The sequence below is a fragment of the Zychaea mexicana genome (assembly GCF_025766255.1).
Source record: "Zychaea mexicana strain RSA 1403 chromosome Unknown BDB00scaffold_25, whole genome shotgun sequence".
Lineage (NCBI taxonomy): Eukaryota > Fungi > Mucoromycota > Mucoromycetes > Mucorales > Lichtheimiaceae > Zychaea > Zychaea mexicana.
In genome coordinates, this window is record NW_026516688.1 from 392340 (window position 1) to 409244 (window position 16905).

A 16905-nucleotide genomic window follows, 5' to 3' on the forward strand; every position below is an offset into this window, starting at 1 on the left:
AGCAGGACATAAAGTAAAAGAGCAGGTTTTTATTCATTGTAATATTAGAGTAAAGAAACATTTTATAAAAGACAAAAGTTATCGTTATGAATATCAATAGTCGAAGGGTACAAATTTTATTAAAAGAACACAATCAGTGGACAATAAAGACAAATAATAAGAACGCGATTTTACAAAGTGACCTCAACAAGCAGTTCGCACAACCCGTAGGCTATACAAAAAGCATGAAGAAAGCAAGAAGAAACAGAAGAAGTATGTAAAAGGGGGAGGAAAAGAAAGCCACCAATGCCTCGGCCTGGGAGTCCCAGTCTCCCACACATTTGGCTGGGTCAATCAACCACAAACCCAGCCATCATGGTACAAACGAGTGGGAACCATGACGTACGCTACGTTTCGAGAGTCAAGTGCAAGCAATCGGTTGTGGATTGCCTGTGAGTGGGGAAGGGGGAAGGGAAGGACGGAAGGAAGATGGAAGGGTAGACGGAAGGGAAGGAAGGGAGGGAAGGACGGAAGGGAAGAGGAAAGGGAAGAGGAAAGGGAAGGGGTGGGGGAAGAGGAAAGGGAAGGGGTGGGGGTAGGGGAAAGAATTGACTCTCGAAACACCCAAAAAAGAAAAAAAAAATTGCTGCTGTTGTCGAATGCTGGAGGAGCTGCTTACTGGATACTCGGATGCTGGGAGCCGAACACTGAAGCTGGGAGCTGATTGCCGAGTGTCGATTGCCGAGAGTCGAATGCCGAGAGTCGAATGCCAGAGAGTTGATCGCCGAGAGTCGAATGCCGAGAGTCGAATGCCGAGAGTCGAATGCCGAGAGTCGAATGCCGAGCGTCGATTGTCGAGAGTCAAATGCCGAGAGTCGATTGCCAGAGAGTTGATTGCCGAGAGTCCAACGCAATCTACAGTGGCACCTGGCTCCTCATTGCGACCCCCACCATGGCAGACCAGACCAGACCAGCAGACAAGGCATCCAACCGAAAGGACACTACCATATTTCTATGGCGAGAAACCGAAAAGGATTTCTCCGTCCTCTGATCTCGCCTGAAGATCGGTTGTGGCCAACACCGTTGAACGCCAGACTGGACAGCCCAAAGCAGGGACCGGTTGTAGGCAGCCAGGGACCACGGGAAAAAGGCTGAGACCAGGACCGACAGAGGCAAGACCAGGACCAAGGGAAGAGCCAGGACCAAGGGAAGAGCCAGGACCAAGGGAAGAGCCAGAGCCAGGGGAAGACCAGAACCAAGGGAAGAACCAGAGCCAAGGGAAGAGCCAAGAGAAGACCAGGAGGAGGCATGGGAGTGAAGGAAAAAGAAAAATGAAGGAAAGAAAGAGTGAAGAGAAAAAACGAAATGGTCTGAAAAATGTGGGCGTATTTATGCTTTTTGGATTGACCCCGCCGCTTAGAAAAAACACGTCACGTGACTTGTGATTCGTCATTCAAAAACACGTCACGTGACTTGTAATTCGTCATTCAATCAGCAGGTGAGAAAGTAAAATGGCAGGGAAGATACTATGTGAAGTAGAGGTGTTGAAGAGACACGATCAAGCTGTCAAGAAGAAGGCGTATGTGGTCTGCGTGTTTTGATAGTCCTACGAAATATGTTTCACCGGTATCATGCAGGGCGTGCCCCGACAGTGTCGCCGCCTGTCGGGCCACAAGGCGCACAGACACGGTTTACAGTGTATCAGCAACAAGATCCCAGAGAAAAAGTAAATGGCAGGTGCCGGGAATGGTTGACATTGTAGAAAATAAAAATTACTGATATTGTAACAAGAAGCTCACATAAATAGAAGCCATATACACCTAGAAATAATGGCGCAGAAGTTGACGACCGTGAAGTACGCGTGATGCAAAGCAAAAGTGTATACCAAGGACAAGTGGTGAAGCTCGGTAACGGTAGAATGAGAGTGTCTTTGAAGCCCTTCTATTTGTTAATAGCCTTTTACAATTAAAGCTGGGTTAGTGCTGGCTGTCTCGCATAGAGCGTTCGCCATCTCTGCCAGAGAGTGTTTGCCATCTCTCCCATAGAGTGTTTGCCAATTCTCCCATAGAGCGTTTGCCATTTCTCCCATAGAGTGTTTGCCATCGCTCCCATAGAGCGTTCTAAATGTCGACTCCACTGTTCCCGAACCTCAACACTGTTATCAATATCACTTTGTCGACGATCTCGTGGCAACTATATTGCTCGTTGCAAAAGTCTCCACTGTGCAATCAGGAGCGAGAATGACGACTCTCGCTCGTATATGAAGAAGTATAACAACAATATAAAACACGCACAAACAAGTTCAACGAACGGGAAGAGAAAAAAAACATTTTTATTTGATACTTTATACTACTAATCAATTAAAGGGTGTCGATGTCTTCTTAGCTTCCCTGTTCTTAGGCAGGTACTGACAGGAGCAACCACAGGATGGTACATCGACATCTGCTCCCGTAACCCTCTACCTCAAAGCTAGGGTCTTGTCTTGGTTGCTTTGTAAATCATCGAAGGTCGATTGGTATTGAGATGCCCAGTCCCGTCTCACCAATCGCGACCACTTGCCCGCAATCACTTACCTGCAATCACTTACCTGCGCCACCTACCTTAGTCGACCCGTGCCTACAGAACAAGCATCATCACCCACCCACGACCTACAAAAACCCGCGTTAGGTCCACAAAAAAAGAAAGTACCTGATCGTGAAAAAGAGAAAAAGCGAGGAAGCAACACGCTGCGGAAAATGACTGCCTTTATATGCATCCCGCTTCCCTTTTTTCTCTGCTAAATAAGTAAAAATACCTCCACAGGTCCAGGCTAACAATGCGGGGAACAATGACAGATCTTCTGTATTGTAGCCGACAGTAACACGATCACAACGCGCTTTATCACACTTTGGTACGCGCTTTTCACCTTTCTTTTTTTTTACATTTCTGTGGTCGCGTAGTTCTGCTCGCGAAAATAATCGAAAGGAAGTATTTGCTGGGAGGCTATGCACACCAGCAACAACGGTGCTTAAGGCAAGCTGTTCTAAGCTGAGAGAACCGGTTTAATGGTATGTTTCGCTTGCCACGCCCCTTTCAACCCCTTGATTAACCAAAAACATTGTTGGCACAACTTTCACATAGAACATGAGAGTACACGTGAGACGAACTCATGTGCTCAGAAGCAAGGCTTAGATTATGCATGCTTGACTCTCGTACGAGCCGACCATCCTGCTTTTTTTTGTATTTTGTTTTTTTTTTCCACATATATCGTACATCACCCACACATACGCCGATGAAGTCACACACGTCTGATTGATTTTGTATCGCTGCTGCTCAGGCAGGTGGTGGATAAAACGAGCAAACCAAACAACAGTATCAACCTGAAGAAGCAGCCTGTATGGATAATAGTAGCTCTAGGATGACGCGCATAATACTATGCTGCTCTATAATCTGCTCTTGACAATCTATTTTAAGCTGCCCCATCCATCATTGCGGGCTTGGAGGATCGGCAATCGCTGATTGCCGTGTGCATATGCTCGTATAAGAGAGCGTTTTTTATTTTTGTTACACACGCCACCACAGTTGATACAACAATGGCCGAGACTTTCTACAATGTTTCACTGGATCCCATGAAGACGCTGGGTGCGGCGTTCAGCGCATATTTACTCCAACCCAACCCAATACACGCTCAGTCATCCTGGTGATAAGATATTAAACAACTTGCATAACGCTATCCGCTATCATACCTCAATCCCCTCCTTTCCAGATACTTTTCCTTTTTTTTTGGATTTTAATTCGCGAATATAACTTGTGGTGACAAGACATCCATTCTGAGTGCATCATCAGCCGCCCTTTTCTTGGTAAGTAATCGTTTAAGAGATTTAAGAGATCACAAATGACTTACGTCTATGCATCATATCGCGTCAGTCCATATCAGGTTATAGCCTTACATAAGCTGGATCATCCGAGTATAATGTTTACAATTCGCTTGGATTGTCTCTATGCTACAGTGCTTAGCTGGCTGCCGTGGTAATTGCTGTGTATGCTGTTAAATGCTGATGATGTTTCAGGCACTGTAATAATGTGTTTTTTACCACAGTGCAATTATATATATGTTTGCGCGGGCCTCAGTAAATTTGCAGTACTGCAATTGCAGTAATCTTTTGCAGTACTTGCCGGACTTTATGCAGTATTAAATACTTCACGATCCCTTAGTTAAACAGTAGCATCTATCCGCGTCACGATGAAAACTGCTCCTACAACAGCTGATTTACATGCCACTTTACTCTCTTCTTTTTCGTCTATTCTTTGTTTTACCAATAGAGCAATTAACCTTATAATGTAGATGATGTTAAACAAGACAGTAGGTTTAAGGCCTGACACAGACTCGATCGTTCATTACTTATTAGAGTGATATCATATCAGTTCCCTCATAGTGATGATCCTTCTCATTTCTCCATCCAGTCCCCAACAACATGTTTTGACGAAAGCAGAAAGTTTCATTGGGACGCGAGCTTTGTTTATTGATGATGATGATAATACTGGATCTAATTCCACATAAGATACTATATAATAAAAAAGAAGAATAGAATGTTAGATAATCTATTTTTGAATATACATATAAAGACACACACAATATGCACATGGTTATAAAGTTTACCTTGGGAGTACTGGAGAACTTTTGATAACCCTTGATAACCTTGTTGACCGCTTCCAAAAAGTCCTTTTCGGTGGCCACCTTTCTTCTTGCACGGATGGCAAACATACCGGCTTCTGTACAGACACTTCGCAATTCAGCACCCGTTGCGTTCGGACACAATCGTGCAATAAGTTCGTAACGAATGTCACGCTCGACACTCATGCTTTTTGCGTGAATCTTTAAAATATGTGCACGGCCCTAAAATATCATAAAAAGCGTTTAATTTCATATCACCCATCCCTACACACATACACACTACGCGTCACACGAAAAGCAATTTTTACCTCCAAATCTGGTAAACCGAATTCTACTCGTCTATCCAAACGACCCGGTCGCAACAAGGCAGGATCAAGGGTATCAGGTCTGTTGGTTGCCATCAGCACCTTGATGTTTCCTCGTGGGTCGAAACCGTCCAACTGATTAATCAATTCCAACATGGTACGCTGCACTTCATTGTCACCACCGGCACCATCGTCGAAACGAGCACCACCAATGGCATCGACTTCATCAAAGAAAATGATACATGCTTTCTTGGTTCTGGCCATTTCAAACAATTCACGGACCATGCGGGCACCTTCACCGACGTATTTCTGGACAAGTTCTGAACCAATGACACGGATGAATGTTGCATCTGTTCGGTTGGCGACGGCTCGAGCGCACAAGGTTTTACCAGTACCAGGTGGACCATACAGCAAAACACCCTTTGGTGGATCGATACCAAGGTTCACGAATCGTTCGGGTTGCAGCAGTGGCAGTTCAACAACTTCACGCAATCGCTCGATTTGCTCTTTGCACCCACCCACGTCGCTATATGTCACATCTGGCTTTTCTTCGACTTGCATCATTGTTACTGAAGGATCAATCTTAGGAGGTAATGGTACCTGGATCTGGTATTTTGTACGATCCACACTATTCATCCGTAAGTTGATAGTATAAGTAAGCATGGATATATACACACGGTGTAAGTAAGATGTACAACACGGGCAAAGTCGCTGTCGATGAAACAAAAATTGACGACTCACCCAACACGCATGCCTTCTTCGATATCGGTGGGAGATACGTGTCGAACCAATTCCACAACGAACTTGGCAATTTGTTTGACGTTGATGATGTATTTGGCGTCTTCGTTATCGCCACCTTGGATGATTTTAGTGCAGCGAGCGACCTAAAATACATTGAACCCGTATCAGATCGTATTCCCTTCATCGGTCACTTGCATATGTCCCTGGATATATTTCATCCCACCCCGGTTTTCTCCATTCTATTACCTGCAATGGCTGCTCTTCTTGCATTCGCTGCTTGTCGGCAGGAATATCCCAAAGATTTGGAGCTGCAAGTCCAGTATCTGACTCCTTGACACCTGTAATTATAAAGTTAGACCTGCTATTAGCAACCGTACTTGTCTTTTTTATATAAAACAAATCCATTTGACACGTATATGGTTCTCGCAACCGCTTACCAATTTTTTCGTTTACACGCTTCTGTATATCTTTGATGTCTTGATCGAGTTCTTTCAATTCTTTTGCATATGGACCTTGGCCCTATAAATATTTGTAGACAGTACAGTTGTTGATTACGGCATTCTTACACCTAAATACCCGATCGCTCTTTTTCTCTCAATTCCTGACAAGACCACATACGTATGTTTTGAGAAGCTTAATATCGCCTTCGTCAAGAGCTATTTGATATACATAAAGAGGCAATTGACAAGTGGATTAATATAAGCGTATGTGTACCGAAAGTTGCTGCTGTTGTTGTTGCTTTCACTATCGTCGTCCATGGTCGAAGCCAAAAATTGCTCTTACCGACTATTTTCTCGTCCTTGTTCTCATCTTCAAGAGGTTTATCGTCTGAACAAAAAATAGTCAGTGATGTTTCCATTGGCAATTTACCCAGATTGTAGACATTTTACATTTTTCCCAGTCTTGTTTTGGAGGCATTGTTTCGTTGATTTGTAAAAATGATAGAAAGAAAGAAAAGGATGTAAGGTTCGGATCGATGGAAAAAAGTGTGTCCTGCGTACGCGTACCGCGGACACTAATATATGTTCATGACAGAAAGACGGAGAGAGGCTACGTCACCTAAAATATTATTGGCTGATCGTTTCTGCAGGTACCTGTAGCAGCACAAGCGGGGTGTGCCTACCATCAATCGCTGTGCATAGTAACGATAATAGCTGACTCGACATGAACTTCACTGGATTTTCTCTGATGTAAGCCTAAAGACTATCATATGCTCTTAGTGGCTTCAAGTTGGTATCATACTTATTGATGATGTGATTATTAGGAAACACCTTTTCTCCGTGATTCTTTCTGGTAGCATTATCTATGTAATTTGTTAGATAGAAGAGACGCTGATGGGGCATACAACAACAAGAAATGATACAACTTAGGAAAAGGAAAAAAACTATTGCTTAACCAACCATGTAGTCCAGCTGTGTCACCTCGCCTTGATTGTGAATTGTCAAAAATAAATGGTCATGCAACCAATCCTTCTCTGTACACCTTTTACACTCTTAAGAGTCAATAATGGAGTGACAATGATAATAATACATTAATGCTGGCTTATGAGAACTTATGCGCCTCCATCTATACTATGACTCTTGGAGCAATTTAATGCATCTTTTATTCTGTAATCCCTTGTTGTCACGCTGTCGATGTGATTTGAAACACTTCTACTGACGCTTGTTGATGTGTAGTATACAAAATATCTACTTGGTGCAGGTTTTAACTCTACTTATACATCTTTGTCAGGATCAAATCATCATTTGAAACATACCGAAGAAGGCCAATAGTAAATAAAATTATCCCTAACAAAATTAATTATAACAAAACGAGTTTGGCAAAGTATGAGCGATCAACTGATATACTAGCAATATTAACAAGTGACGCAAAGCTTGGAGACAGAACCTAATACACTGATGGAACAGTATAGCAGCGGTGATAAACGAAGGGAATGTTTAGAAATCTTTAAAGGAAAGGCTGACACAGATCCTTGGAGACTCTGAAAGATCTTTACGTAACAATCAAGCTAACTCTCGTCTAGCGCTGTAGAACTTTTGGAGTTTCTACGGATGCCGTGTACGTAAAACGAGGCATTATCAACGCTGCGCGGCATTCTGCAAAAGAGTATACAGAAGAAGTGGCGGGAAGAGTTTGACAACGTAAAACAAAGAATAGAATGCTGTTGCCAAGGCTACACTTAGGTTTTCCCTGAACTCTTGGAAACGCGTTCCTAAACAACAAAGAGCTGTTAGATATTTGACCATAGAAGAATTACCAATGTCCCCAAGATACCTTAAGCTACGCTCTGTATCTACATGCACTGTTGGATTCCTGTTCTAATGTCAACAGCTTACAATGGAAGTTTTTTCTATCAGAGAGAACATGACAGACTGCTTAAAAGAAATATCGTGTTCTTGGATGCATACGTGTATATGCCTAAATTCTAATACATTTTTTTATGGATAAAACCCGACATCGAGAGCATTTTTTTACTCAACCCAACATTGAAATCGCGCATCCCTTTATCAGAAAAACACACAGCTCCCTTCCCACACAACCCCTCTCCTCCTCTTCGCAACTGTACATAATGACTTCTTGGCTTAGCAGTGTTGACAATGCCAAACTACGCGAATCTGTCGAAAAGTTAATAGCAGCCTATCCCGACAGTTTACAGGTCGTCCAAAACCTGATAACCTATTATAACAACAAACTCGCGTCCGCCGCTGATCGATCAACAACAGAAGAGGAAGAACGCGAACGCAAAAAACCCAAGATCGATTCTTTACAAGACGACATTATAGCCACCGTTTCAGACATTTCATTTCAATCGCCAGGACGGAGAAAGTTCAATCTTTTGCTTACATCAACACAATTGGTGCTTATAAACCCAAAGAACAATGAAAGCGAGTTCAAGTTTGCCATAAGCAATATTCAGTCATGTTATTGCGTGCCTAGTCCGGCGCCTGCCAAGGGTCATACCTTTGCCCTTTTTTTCAACCAGCCAGACACGGATCCAATTGTTTTTGCAGTCCAGCAAAAGGGTGACATGCTTATTCAACGACCGGATCAGAAACAGCAGCAGCCCGTATCAGAAGACAACAAGCACACAGCCATCATGCAATTGCTTCAAGAATGTGGATTACGGACGATGAGTCCGTCTAAACAGGTGTATCTATCAACTGTTGTATCGGCTACCACCGGTAAACGGCTCGATGAAGATCGATTCTATGCGAACGTGCATTTGAAGAATAAAGAGGGATGCCTTTACTTCTTACCAGAAGGAATCCTGTTCGGCTTCAAGAAACCAATCGTTTTCTTTCCCTTATCGTGTCTCGCCTCCACATTTTATAGCGGCATCACACAGCATACGTTCGATCTGTCATTAGTTTTGCGCAAGTCACGACGGCCACTTGGTTCGACAATAACAGGCTTCAACATCAAGGATGACGAAGAGGCGACGGTAGAATTCTCAATGATAGAACAGTCGGAATATGGCGGTATCGATGCATATATAAAAAAGGTCGGAATCAACGACAAGAGCATGAGCGAAGAAAACATGGCACCAGAAACAAAAGCACGAATGGCTGCTGCTGCTGACTGCCATGATGATGGAACGGCGGCCGCACCTGGAGACGACCATAACCAGGAAGACGACGACGAGGAAGACGATACCGACTTTCAACCGAGCGATGGTGACGATGATCCACTTGAATACGATTCCGATGCTGGGAGCTCACAAGATGGTGTAGGTGTTGAGGACGAGGACGAAGAGATGATGGACGAAGATGATGACGAACACAATGGCAACGCAAGCGAAGATATTGCAGAAGAAACCGGCGAAGACGAGATAGACGGGTCACGGCTGACGAGCAACGCCAGCGATCGAGACCTAGTCACTGAGGAGGACGATGACGATAGGGATGGTGAGCAAGATATCACCAAGACCGACAATGAAAGTGACGAAGAAGTAGAAGAAGAGTTCGCTGCAACCGAGGACGACGTAGAGGAGGAGGAAGGCGATGATGTAGGGAGTGAGAGTTTGGGGAGCAGTAGTGAAGACGACATCGATGAAGACATGAGGGTTGCAAAGGCAGGACCTACAATCTTACCTGAAGATGCCAAGGACGAGCTTGAAGATAGCGACTAGAACTCTTTCTTTTGATTTTTCCTTCGTTTTATTGTAATTTAATTGCCTGCACTCAACAAACATAAAAGATACCTGCAAAAAAGAGCTTCTTTACAGCACAGCTTTATTGTCGCTGCGTGTGTGTGAATCTGGATGTGTGAGCTGTTTGTGTGTGTGACCCCACTCAACGCGGGAGAGTTGGAGAGGGGCCAGTGAACCTTGAATAAGAGTATAAAAAATTCTATTTTTTTGAGCCGGTTTTTTTTTCCTGGTCGTCTCCATCATACCACAATTATAAAAGAACAACTTCGACCAAGCATCAGCTATTTTATCACAGTCTTCTCATCTATATGCAAACTCAATGAAAACCAAAGACGACACTCATGACAACTCATTTGTCTCGGCTAAAAAAGAAGCGAGAGCTTAAAAGAGGAGAAAGAAAGAGCTATTTTAACGACTCAAAAACCTAGCCTATTACTGTTGGTCTTCTCACACACCTACAACCAGCACCAGCCGAACAGCACCCACACACACACTTATTTAAGCACGTGACTAATGTGACGTTGAGTTTGAGCCCGCTGCCGGTGAACAACACTTTGGCTCATTTTTCGACTTTACAACTTTAAACCGGCTTACCACCTCCATCACCAAACCCTCCCACACCCCCCCCCTTTTTCCACCTTCCAACGTTTGAAACTTTTGGCACATATCCGAGCGTCTTTGTCTACTATAAATTTTGCAACGTTGTAATCTTGTGTGAGATGGCAACTAGAGAGTCTGAGGAACCAAGCTCTGCCCCTCGTCCCCCCAAAAAGCGGTTCATAGCGTCATCTTCGTCGTCGTCTCCAGCGCGATCCATTGACGAAGACCTTGCTTCCTCTGAAGAAGATGCTGCCGATCCTCTCATGGTGAGTTTTATTGCTTTTCTCTTACTACTATTATCTCTATCAGCCTGCATTGTTGTTGTTAACGTAACAGCAATAAAGAAAATAATTCTTTTTCTATACCCTACATGTTCGTTCATCGACGTACAATAACAATTACTGTGTATATATAACAAAAGCTACTTATAATTAACCTTGAAATTATTGAATCAAAAAATATAGGAACCGTTTGAGGAATTTCGGCGGGACGCGATCTTTAGGCAGTGGAAAGAATATATGGTATGCTTGTTCATTAACCATCGTAATTTTCTTATACACTGTGAAAGAGCAAAAAGCGAACTTGTTATTCTTACTATTCGTAGCGCTTTGGAAAAAGATATAAAAAGCGCAAAATATCTGCAGAAAAGCGACAACAAGCAGACGAAGCTTCTTTGAGTGTGTGGGATTCTCATTTTCAGCAGGTAACGGAATATTTCAATAAACTACGTAAAGCTGAAGATAAAGAAAACTATGAGAGGTTCTAAACGGTCCAAATTGTCATAGCTACGAAAAGCACTTAGTGATCTTGTTTCAGAAGAACATGCCGAATCATTAAAAGCAGCGATGCACCAGCGTGGTAAGTAAAAGGAGGATAGAGAGAGAAATAATTTAGGCGTGTGACCAAGAAACGAAGAATAAAAGCTTATTTTCCCTCTATGTACAATAACTCTAGATGAAAATAGCCGGTATCAAAGCATATTAGATTCGATTGCTGACGATGCTCCTGCTATGGCTACTGCAATGAAAGCAGCTTCCAAGGTGACAGCGTGTGAAGTAACGCGGTCTGCACAATCATTCAAATATAAACGAGAAAGACTTGCTGAAAAAATCAAGCCATTGTTAGGTATATTATGACAAAGAATCATGTTAGGAACTTACTGGAAAAGTCTAATATGGTTTTTTCTTTGTTCTTGCTGACATGGAATCATAAATCACCCTGTAGACTCCTCGCTGCAAGACGAATATCAAGACGCGCTTTCTCGTTGGCAATCTGGTGAAAAATCAATTAATAAAGCTAAGGATAACCTCGAGTTACACACCATGAAGGTACACTTGGCTTTCTTTTTTTTTAAGAAAAAATGTGGATTGGTCACTTGCCCATAAAAGAATATTATGTAACAACAAGGAAATTAACAAAAGTTATATGAGGTTAGTATCTTGTTTTGACCGAAGAGTTACAGCTTTTAACGCGGAAATTGGAAGTGGTTGATGCTATTGTGCGCGATACACGTCTTGAGCTAGTGAATGCCGAAAATCGGCTGGCGCCAAAGAACGCCGAATCAGGCGGTAATTGGCAAGAACAATGCCTGGATATAGGTGGTAGTAGCAATCAGCAACAGCAATCATCTAGCGGATCCTCCGGAAGAGCAACAACTGACGAGGTAAATTTTGCATGAAAATAAAAAAAGGGAAGGGAGCGTCTATAATTTGGGCACTATCAAACTCATTCAGGGCCATTCTTTATTAGAACTTTGCTGCAGAGCAGCAACAAGAAAACTCGCTCACTCAAATCCAGCGTATGCTGGATCGGCAACTGCAAGAAATCGAAGCTATCAAAGAAGAACGGATAACTTTGAAGCAAAGGATTGCGCAAGCCGAGATTGATCTGATCATCTTACCAGAAGCACGCATCGGAAAGTTGCCACACATCTACCAATCGCAAGAATCCGTTGCGTATTTTCGTCAAAAAAGCGATCGTTTGTTGAAAATATGCCGAGAACTGCGACAAGAACGCGATCGTCTCCAAATTGAACGACGGCCGTTTATTCAAGAACATGATGCGGATCAGCTACATCATATCAAAAAACTGCAGAAGCAGCTGCGTGAATTAGACCGAGAATTGAATGATGTGCGTGGCCAACGTGATGCGTTACAGGTTGTGGTGGATGAGTACAAGTCGACACGTGAAAGCGGTGGAAGAGCGTCGTTACCGGAGTTACAGCTGATTGCAGATACACGACGGGTAAGAAAAAAGCCTTGTTTTATAGCATGTAAAAAGAAGGGTGTATAATTTTGTTACTATGATTATGCTGACATGGTTCTTCTAGGAACGGGGATCTATTATGGAGAACCAACTATTGCAATTGCGTAAAAAATGTGCAGCATTGACCGGCAACCGTGCGTTCTATGAGATGGCCATGTCGATTAACGAAGGTGATATCACCATCGAACCGGCTCAAAGGGAATTAAGGTAACAGGAACACTGATATTAACAGATTTGCGACCACTAACACTTAGTTGATCGACATACTTACACCCTTTTTATTGTTTGGAAAAAAAACGCAGTTCTTTAGAAAGCACAATCGACGAATTACGGGCTCAGCTTGCAGGACAAGACGATGCCGCCGATCAACAACAAAACTTGGACAAGGAAATTGAGAAGATGCTAGAGATTCAAAACGTGGAGAACAAAGTACAAGAGTTTCAAAAGAAATACGGTTTTGATGTTATGAATTCGGACGAAAACGCGGTGTTGAAGATACTGGAGTCGACGCTCGAATCCACAGAAGCCAAAATCAGTGAAACACAAAAGACTTTAAAATCATTGGAACTGGTAAGGGTAAAGGCGGAAAAGCAAAAGTTAGGCAAAAGATGCTTAGTACAGAGTGTATGCTGACGAAATGAACCGATTTATTTAATAGGGTGAGAGTGAGTCAGCGAGTGTGGTCGCAGATGCATTTAAAGGCAGCACTATGTTTGACGAGCAGAATATGGCGAAAATTAAAGACTTGGTGGATGTTGAGGAAGAGATCATAAGGCTGCGATCAGAGGTATGTAGTAATATTGATTTCTGGATTGGTTCTAAAATGAGTATATCTAACACGTATCAACAGCGCTCTAGATATAATCAAGCTTTTACGAATCTGAACAAGGCCAAGGATTCAAATGGCATGGTCGCCGTTGCTCTTAAAAAACAGATCGACAAGGAACTTGCTTATATTAAGGAGTTAAACGAGCGTGAAAAGAATATGAACAGTCAGCTGGTAAGTCAACCTTATATATCCAGACTATGTAAAAAGTGACAAAGCTGGTGGACAAGATGAGTGACTAAAGTATGCAATGCGTATAAAATAGACCACTTTGGAACGTGAATTGACAGCAAGCAACGCGGCATTGGAGACTTATCAGTCGAAAGGAGACGAACTTGATGAAACATTAAAAGACCTCAAAGAAAAGACGAATCTTGCCAAGGAAAAGGCTGTTGAGGTATGAACCCAACGTTGTTTTTGCTAATCATTCGGTTAGGCGAATGTGGTTCTAACACTATAAATACGCTTTTTTTTCCCAGTTTGAAAAGTCGATCAAGGAAAAGATACGTCTGATAGAACAAGGAGCACACGAGCGTCTGCGATTAGAAGAGAACAGTGAGTTATTGCGGCGGAAACTTGAAGCAGCAACCAGGGTGGAGAGGCCAGCTGAAATCCAGCTTCGTGAACAACAAGAGGAATATAGAGTAAGTATTTTTCTGGTGGGAGATGATGGGTGAGAGGTGGTGTGGAGAAAAGCAGGTAGTCTAATTGGCTTATGGGGTGATGATAAGTGACTAACTCTTATTTTCGTAATAGCAACTGCTATATTGCGGTTCCTGTGGACAAACACTAAAGTCGCACGTAATTATGCGTTGCATGCATACGTTCTGTAAAAACTGTCTGGATGCTCGCATCGAAACCAGACAACGACGATGTCCTTCTTGCGGCGAATCGTTTGGTGTCAACGACGTCAAGCAGTTTTATTTTTAATTTTCTATCCTTAAAAAAAAAGATCATCCCCTCTCCTTCCGTCCCTTCTTCACATTCTCTCTCTCTTTTATCTTCGTGTATATACAATCCTTCTTTTTCTAGCTTATTATGAATTATCATCGCTGTAAATTCTTTGTGTCCTTTCCCCCACCCCCTATTGTTTGTTTCCGTTATTTTTTTTCTATGTTCATTACCCTTAATTCCTTCATCGTATCCTTATAGATATATACAGCAATATAGTACGTTTTCTTGTCACTATACATACGTTAGTACGAAGTATCTGGTGACAATGATGATAATCCCAAGACCTATCTAGCTGCAGCATGCACACATCCTTGGATACTGAAAATTCACTGCTGCTGCTGCTGCTGCTGCTGCTACGGATTGGTGCCATGTAGTAGTTCTATTAGCCGCGACATGTGTATATATTACGAGTGACTTTTATGCACTCCTTGTGTGTAAAAGGGGGATTTATTATGAGAATCCCGTCACCTTCCACCACCCCTTCATCTTACTCCCACCTTAAGTTTTCCTGCTTTTTTCTTCTTTTTCCTTCTTTTCGTGATGCTCAAAACCAGCAACCCTGACACTGAAAAGACAAAAACCTACCCGGATCCACATCATCGACCCTCTTTCCTATACTATGGCAAAACCTCTGACCCCGTCAAAACCAGCGTTCCTAACAGCAGCTCTATTGTGGACTTTCCACCATCGTCATCGTGCTGCCAAACCAACCCTGCCATCCATACATCTTCTCGTCTTTCATGGCGCCACCCGTCAGCAAGCGAACCTCCACATGCAGCTTACTGGGATCGTGCGACCAAAGTCATAAGCACCACATCAGATGGATATGACGACGACGACGACGAAGAACAACAAAAACAGCAGCGAAGAGGAGGAACAGGACAAGACTATGACAGAAATGCGGGAGACTGGTATACGATATTTTTCAGCACCCGTCTTGCCCCCGTTCCACGAAAACGCCAATGGCCTGTCGTCTTTACATACATCATTGTTCTTTTCTCGCTAGCCATCATGTCGGGTGAATTCATCATGAATCGTGAACTGTCTGGCGAGTTTTTCGAGTTTGATCCATTCAATCCAATGCTGGGACCTTCGACACAAACAATGATACAGTCTGGTGCTCGCTACATCCCTTGTATGAAAAACACCACAGTCATGCCACCAGACGAACGCTATGTATGCTTTAGCAAACCCTACGGAGCAGCACAGGACGGCTTTGCCGGAAGCAAAGATGATGATAACGAGCCCGAGGAAGATCTGAAGAGTTTAATCAATCCAGCATTTGCATTATCGAACCGCAGAGTCACTGTACGCTCAACCTGTTCGCTGCAAGATGTATGTGGCATGGGTGGGTTTTTGATCGACACGATACCTGATCAGGGTTTCCGTTTCATTACCCCGCTCTTTGTCAACTCTGGTCTCATCCAACTTGGGTGCAATATGATTGGCCATGCAGTGATCGGTGTACGTCTGGAACGTCTTATCAACAGCTTAAAGTTGACTCTTGTTTTCTTTGTCTCTGGAGTGTTCGGGAACTTGTTTGGTGCAAACTTTGGTCCTATAACATCACGTAAGTTTAAATAGTAAAAAAAAAACCTCACCTTTATCACTATTATGATGAACCATCATGCATAGTTGTACCTGCAAGAGAATACAACCTATCTCTTCATACTAAACTGTTTATAGAGTCAACGGGATGCAGTAGCGCCATTCTCGGTATGGCAGCATGTTTGTTCGTTGATCTCATATTATCGTGGCAGCAGCTGATACAACCTGTGCGACATCTTGCCAAAGTTATTGTTTTGACAGGTAAAATATAAGCTTTCATCTTCTCACATGCGTTATCCTGCTTATTCTATCAGAAATCTAATTAAAGGCTTTTATATTAGCCTTATGCTTTACGCTGGGACTATTGCCAGGGTAACATAGCATCTACATAGCAACGGCAGTATTACTGTCTGCTAGGACCACTCTATTGTTTTATTAACTCTAATTGTTTGCATTATATTTTGTATAGGGCCGATAACTACTCTGATATTGGTGGTTTTATCGCTGGATTATTGTTGGGAATAGTTGTAGTACCACCGTTGCCACGAAAAAGTCGACGGAGCATGTTCTGTCTATGGATTACACGCACGATTGCCTTTGGAACCTTACTATGCTTATTTATCATCATGTCAAGACGATTCTACGCAGCAGATGAACCAGACGAGGTAATTCCACTTTGTGTGTATGTCTTCTGGAAGAAATGCTAACCCAGGTAATCTTTCTCTGAATCCGTACAGTTTTGTCCATACTGCCGATATATCTCATGCTTGCCAGTACGAGGATCTTGTGATAGCGACGACATATAAACCATTTGCATTAACTTTACAAAAAGCATCATCATTCCTATTAGACAATAACAACTCACAGCATTTATAAAAACAAG

General features: G+C 42.8%; 6 protein-coding genes across 6 annotated transcripts; 5 read left to right on the forward strand and 1 right to left on the reverse strand.

Annotated features, from left to right (window-relative positions):
- Positions 1 to 76: 76 nt before the first annotated feature.
- BDB00DRAFT_817261 (uncharacterized protein) lies at positions 77 to 581 on the forward strand. The gene is made up of 2 exons (XM_053123056.1): positions 77 to 464; positions 526 to 581. The coding sequence occupies exon 1, from the start codon at positions 87 to 89 to the stop codon at positions 258 to 260; it is 174 nt and encodes a 57-aa protein (XP_052981104.1). The 5' UTR covers positions 77 to 86; the 3' UTR covers positions 261 to 464; positions 526 to 581.
- Positions 582 to 622: 41 nt separating this feature from the next.
- Positions 623 to 1101, forward strand: BDB00DRAFT_817264 (uncharacterized protein; the record flags this gene model as incomplete). Its single annotated transcript, XM_053123057.1, has 2 exons — positions 623 to 839; positions 901 to 1101. Coding segments are annotated over exons 1-2 (402 nt in total), but the record flags the coding sequence as incomplete, so codon positions are not given.
- Positions 1102 to 4056: 2955 nt separating this feature from the next.
- BDB00DRAFT_817276 (26S protease regulatory subunit 7) lies at positions 4057 to 6745 on the reverse strand. Its single transcript, XM_053123058.1, has 9 exons — positions 6570 to 6745; positions 6463 to 6507; positions 6298 to 6335; positions 6117 to 6198; positions 5926 to 6017; positions 5680 to 5822; positions 4942 to 5566; positions 4619 to 4855; positions 4057 to 4523 (listed from the first exon to the last, which is right to left on the reverse strand). Exons 1-9 carry the CDS (start codon positions 6595 to 6597, stop codon positions 4506 to 4508), a joined length of 1308 nt encoding a protein of 435 aa, XP_052981106.1. The 5' UTR covers positions 6598 to 6745; the 3' UTR covers positions 4057 to 4505.
- A 1401-nt stretch (positions 6746 to 8146) lies between these two features.
- BDB00DRAFT_817279 (uncharacterized protein) lies at positions 8147 to 10000 on the forward strand. Its single transcript, XM_053123059.1, has one exon. The coding sequence runs from the start codon at positions 8249 to 8251 to the stop codon at positions 9806 to 9808; it is 1560 nt and encodes a 519-aa protein (XP_052981107.1). The 5' UTR covers positions 8147 to 8248; the 3' UTR covers positions 9809 to 10000.
- A 310-nt stretch (positions 10001 to 10310) lies between these two features.
- On the forward strand, positions 10311 to 14553 carry BDB00DRAFT_292994 (uncharacterized protein). Its single transcript, XM_053116816.1, has 15 exons — positions 10311 to 10695; positions 10894 to 10950; positions 11034 to 11132; positions 11215 to 11287; positions 11384 to 11554; positions 11654 to 11757; positions 11865 to 12092; positions 12179 to 12673; positions 12759 to 12901; positions 12997 to 13264; positions 13353 to 13481; positions 13545 to 13694; positions 13786 to 13917; positions 14000 to 14164; positions 14277 to 14553. Exons 1-15 carry the CDS (start codon positions 10549 to 10551, stop codon positions 14448 to 14450), a joined length of 2535 nt encoding a protein of 844 aa, XP_052981108.1. The 5' UTR covers positions 10311 to 10548; the 3' UTR covers positions 14451 to 14553.
- An 896-nt stretch (positions 14554 to 15449) lies between these two features.
- On the forward strand, positions 15450 to 16905 carry BDB00DRAFT_973935 (uncharacterized protein). Its single transcript, XM_053129892.1, has 6 exons — positions 15450 to 15626; positions 15738 to 16044; positions 16161 to 16283; positions 16364 to 16394; positions 16492 to 16687; positions 16760 to 16905. The coding sequence occupies exons 1-6, from the start codon at positions 15486 to 15488 to the stop codon at positions 16826 to 16828; spliced, it is 867 nt and encodes a 288-aa protein (XP_052981109.1). The 5' UTR covers positions 15450 to 15485; the 3' UTR covers positions 16829 to 16905.

Excerpts from the sequence above, each read along its gene's own strand:
- BDB00DRAFT_817279 (XM_053123059.1), top strand. The coding sequence starts at position 8,249 with ATGACTTCTTGGCTTAGCAGTGTTGACAATGCCAAACTACGCGAATCT.
- BDB00DRAFT_292994 (XM_053116816.1), top strand. The coding sequence starts at position 10,549 with ATGGCAACTAGAGAGTCTGAGGAACCAAGCTCTGCCCCTCGTCCCCCC. Across the intron at positions 13,482-13,544 it reads TCATAAGGCTGCGATCAGAG|CGCTCTAGATATAATCAAGC; the intron begins GTATGTAGTAAT and ends ACGTATCAACAG. Across the intron at positions 14,165-14,276 it reads AACAACAAGAGGAATATAGA|CAACTGCTATATTGCGGTTC; the intron begins GTAAGTATTTTT and ends TTTTCGTAATAG.
- BDB00DRAFT_973935 (XM_053129892.1), top strand. The coding sequence starts at position 15,486 with ATGTCGGGTGAATTCATCATGAATCGTGAACTGTCTGGCGAGTTTTTC. Across the intron at positions 16,045-16,160 it reads CTTTGGTCCTATAACATCAC|AGTCAACGGGATGCAGTAGC; the intron begins GTAAGTTTAAAT and ends AACTGTTTATAG. Across the intron at positions 16,395-16,491 it reads ACGCTGGGACTATTGCCAGG|GGCCGATAACTACTCTGATA; the intron begins GTAACATAGCAT and ends TATTTTGTATAG.
- BDB00DRAFT_817261 (XM_053123056.1), top strand. The coding sequence starts at position 87 with ATGAATATCAATAGTCGAAGGGTACAAATTTTATTAAAAGAACACAAT.
- BDB00DRAFT_817276 (XM_053123058.1), bottom strand. The coding sequence starts at position 6,597 with ATGCCTCCAAAACAAGACTGGGAAAAAT. Across the intron at positions 6,336-6,462 it reads CAAGGACGAGAAAATAGTCG|CTCTTGACGAAGGCGATATT; the intron begins GTAAGAGCAATT and ends TATATCAAATAG. Across the intron at positions 5,567-5,679 it reads GAAGAAGGCATGCGTGTTGG|TGTGGATCGTACAAAATACC; the intron begins GTGAGTCGTCAA and ends ACGGATGAATAG.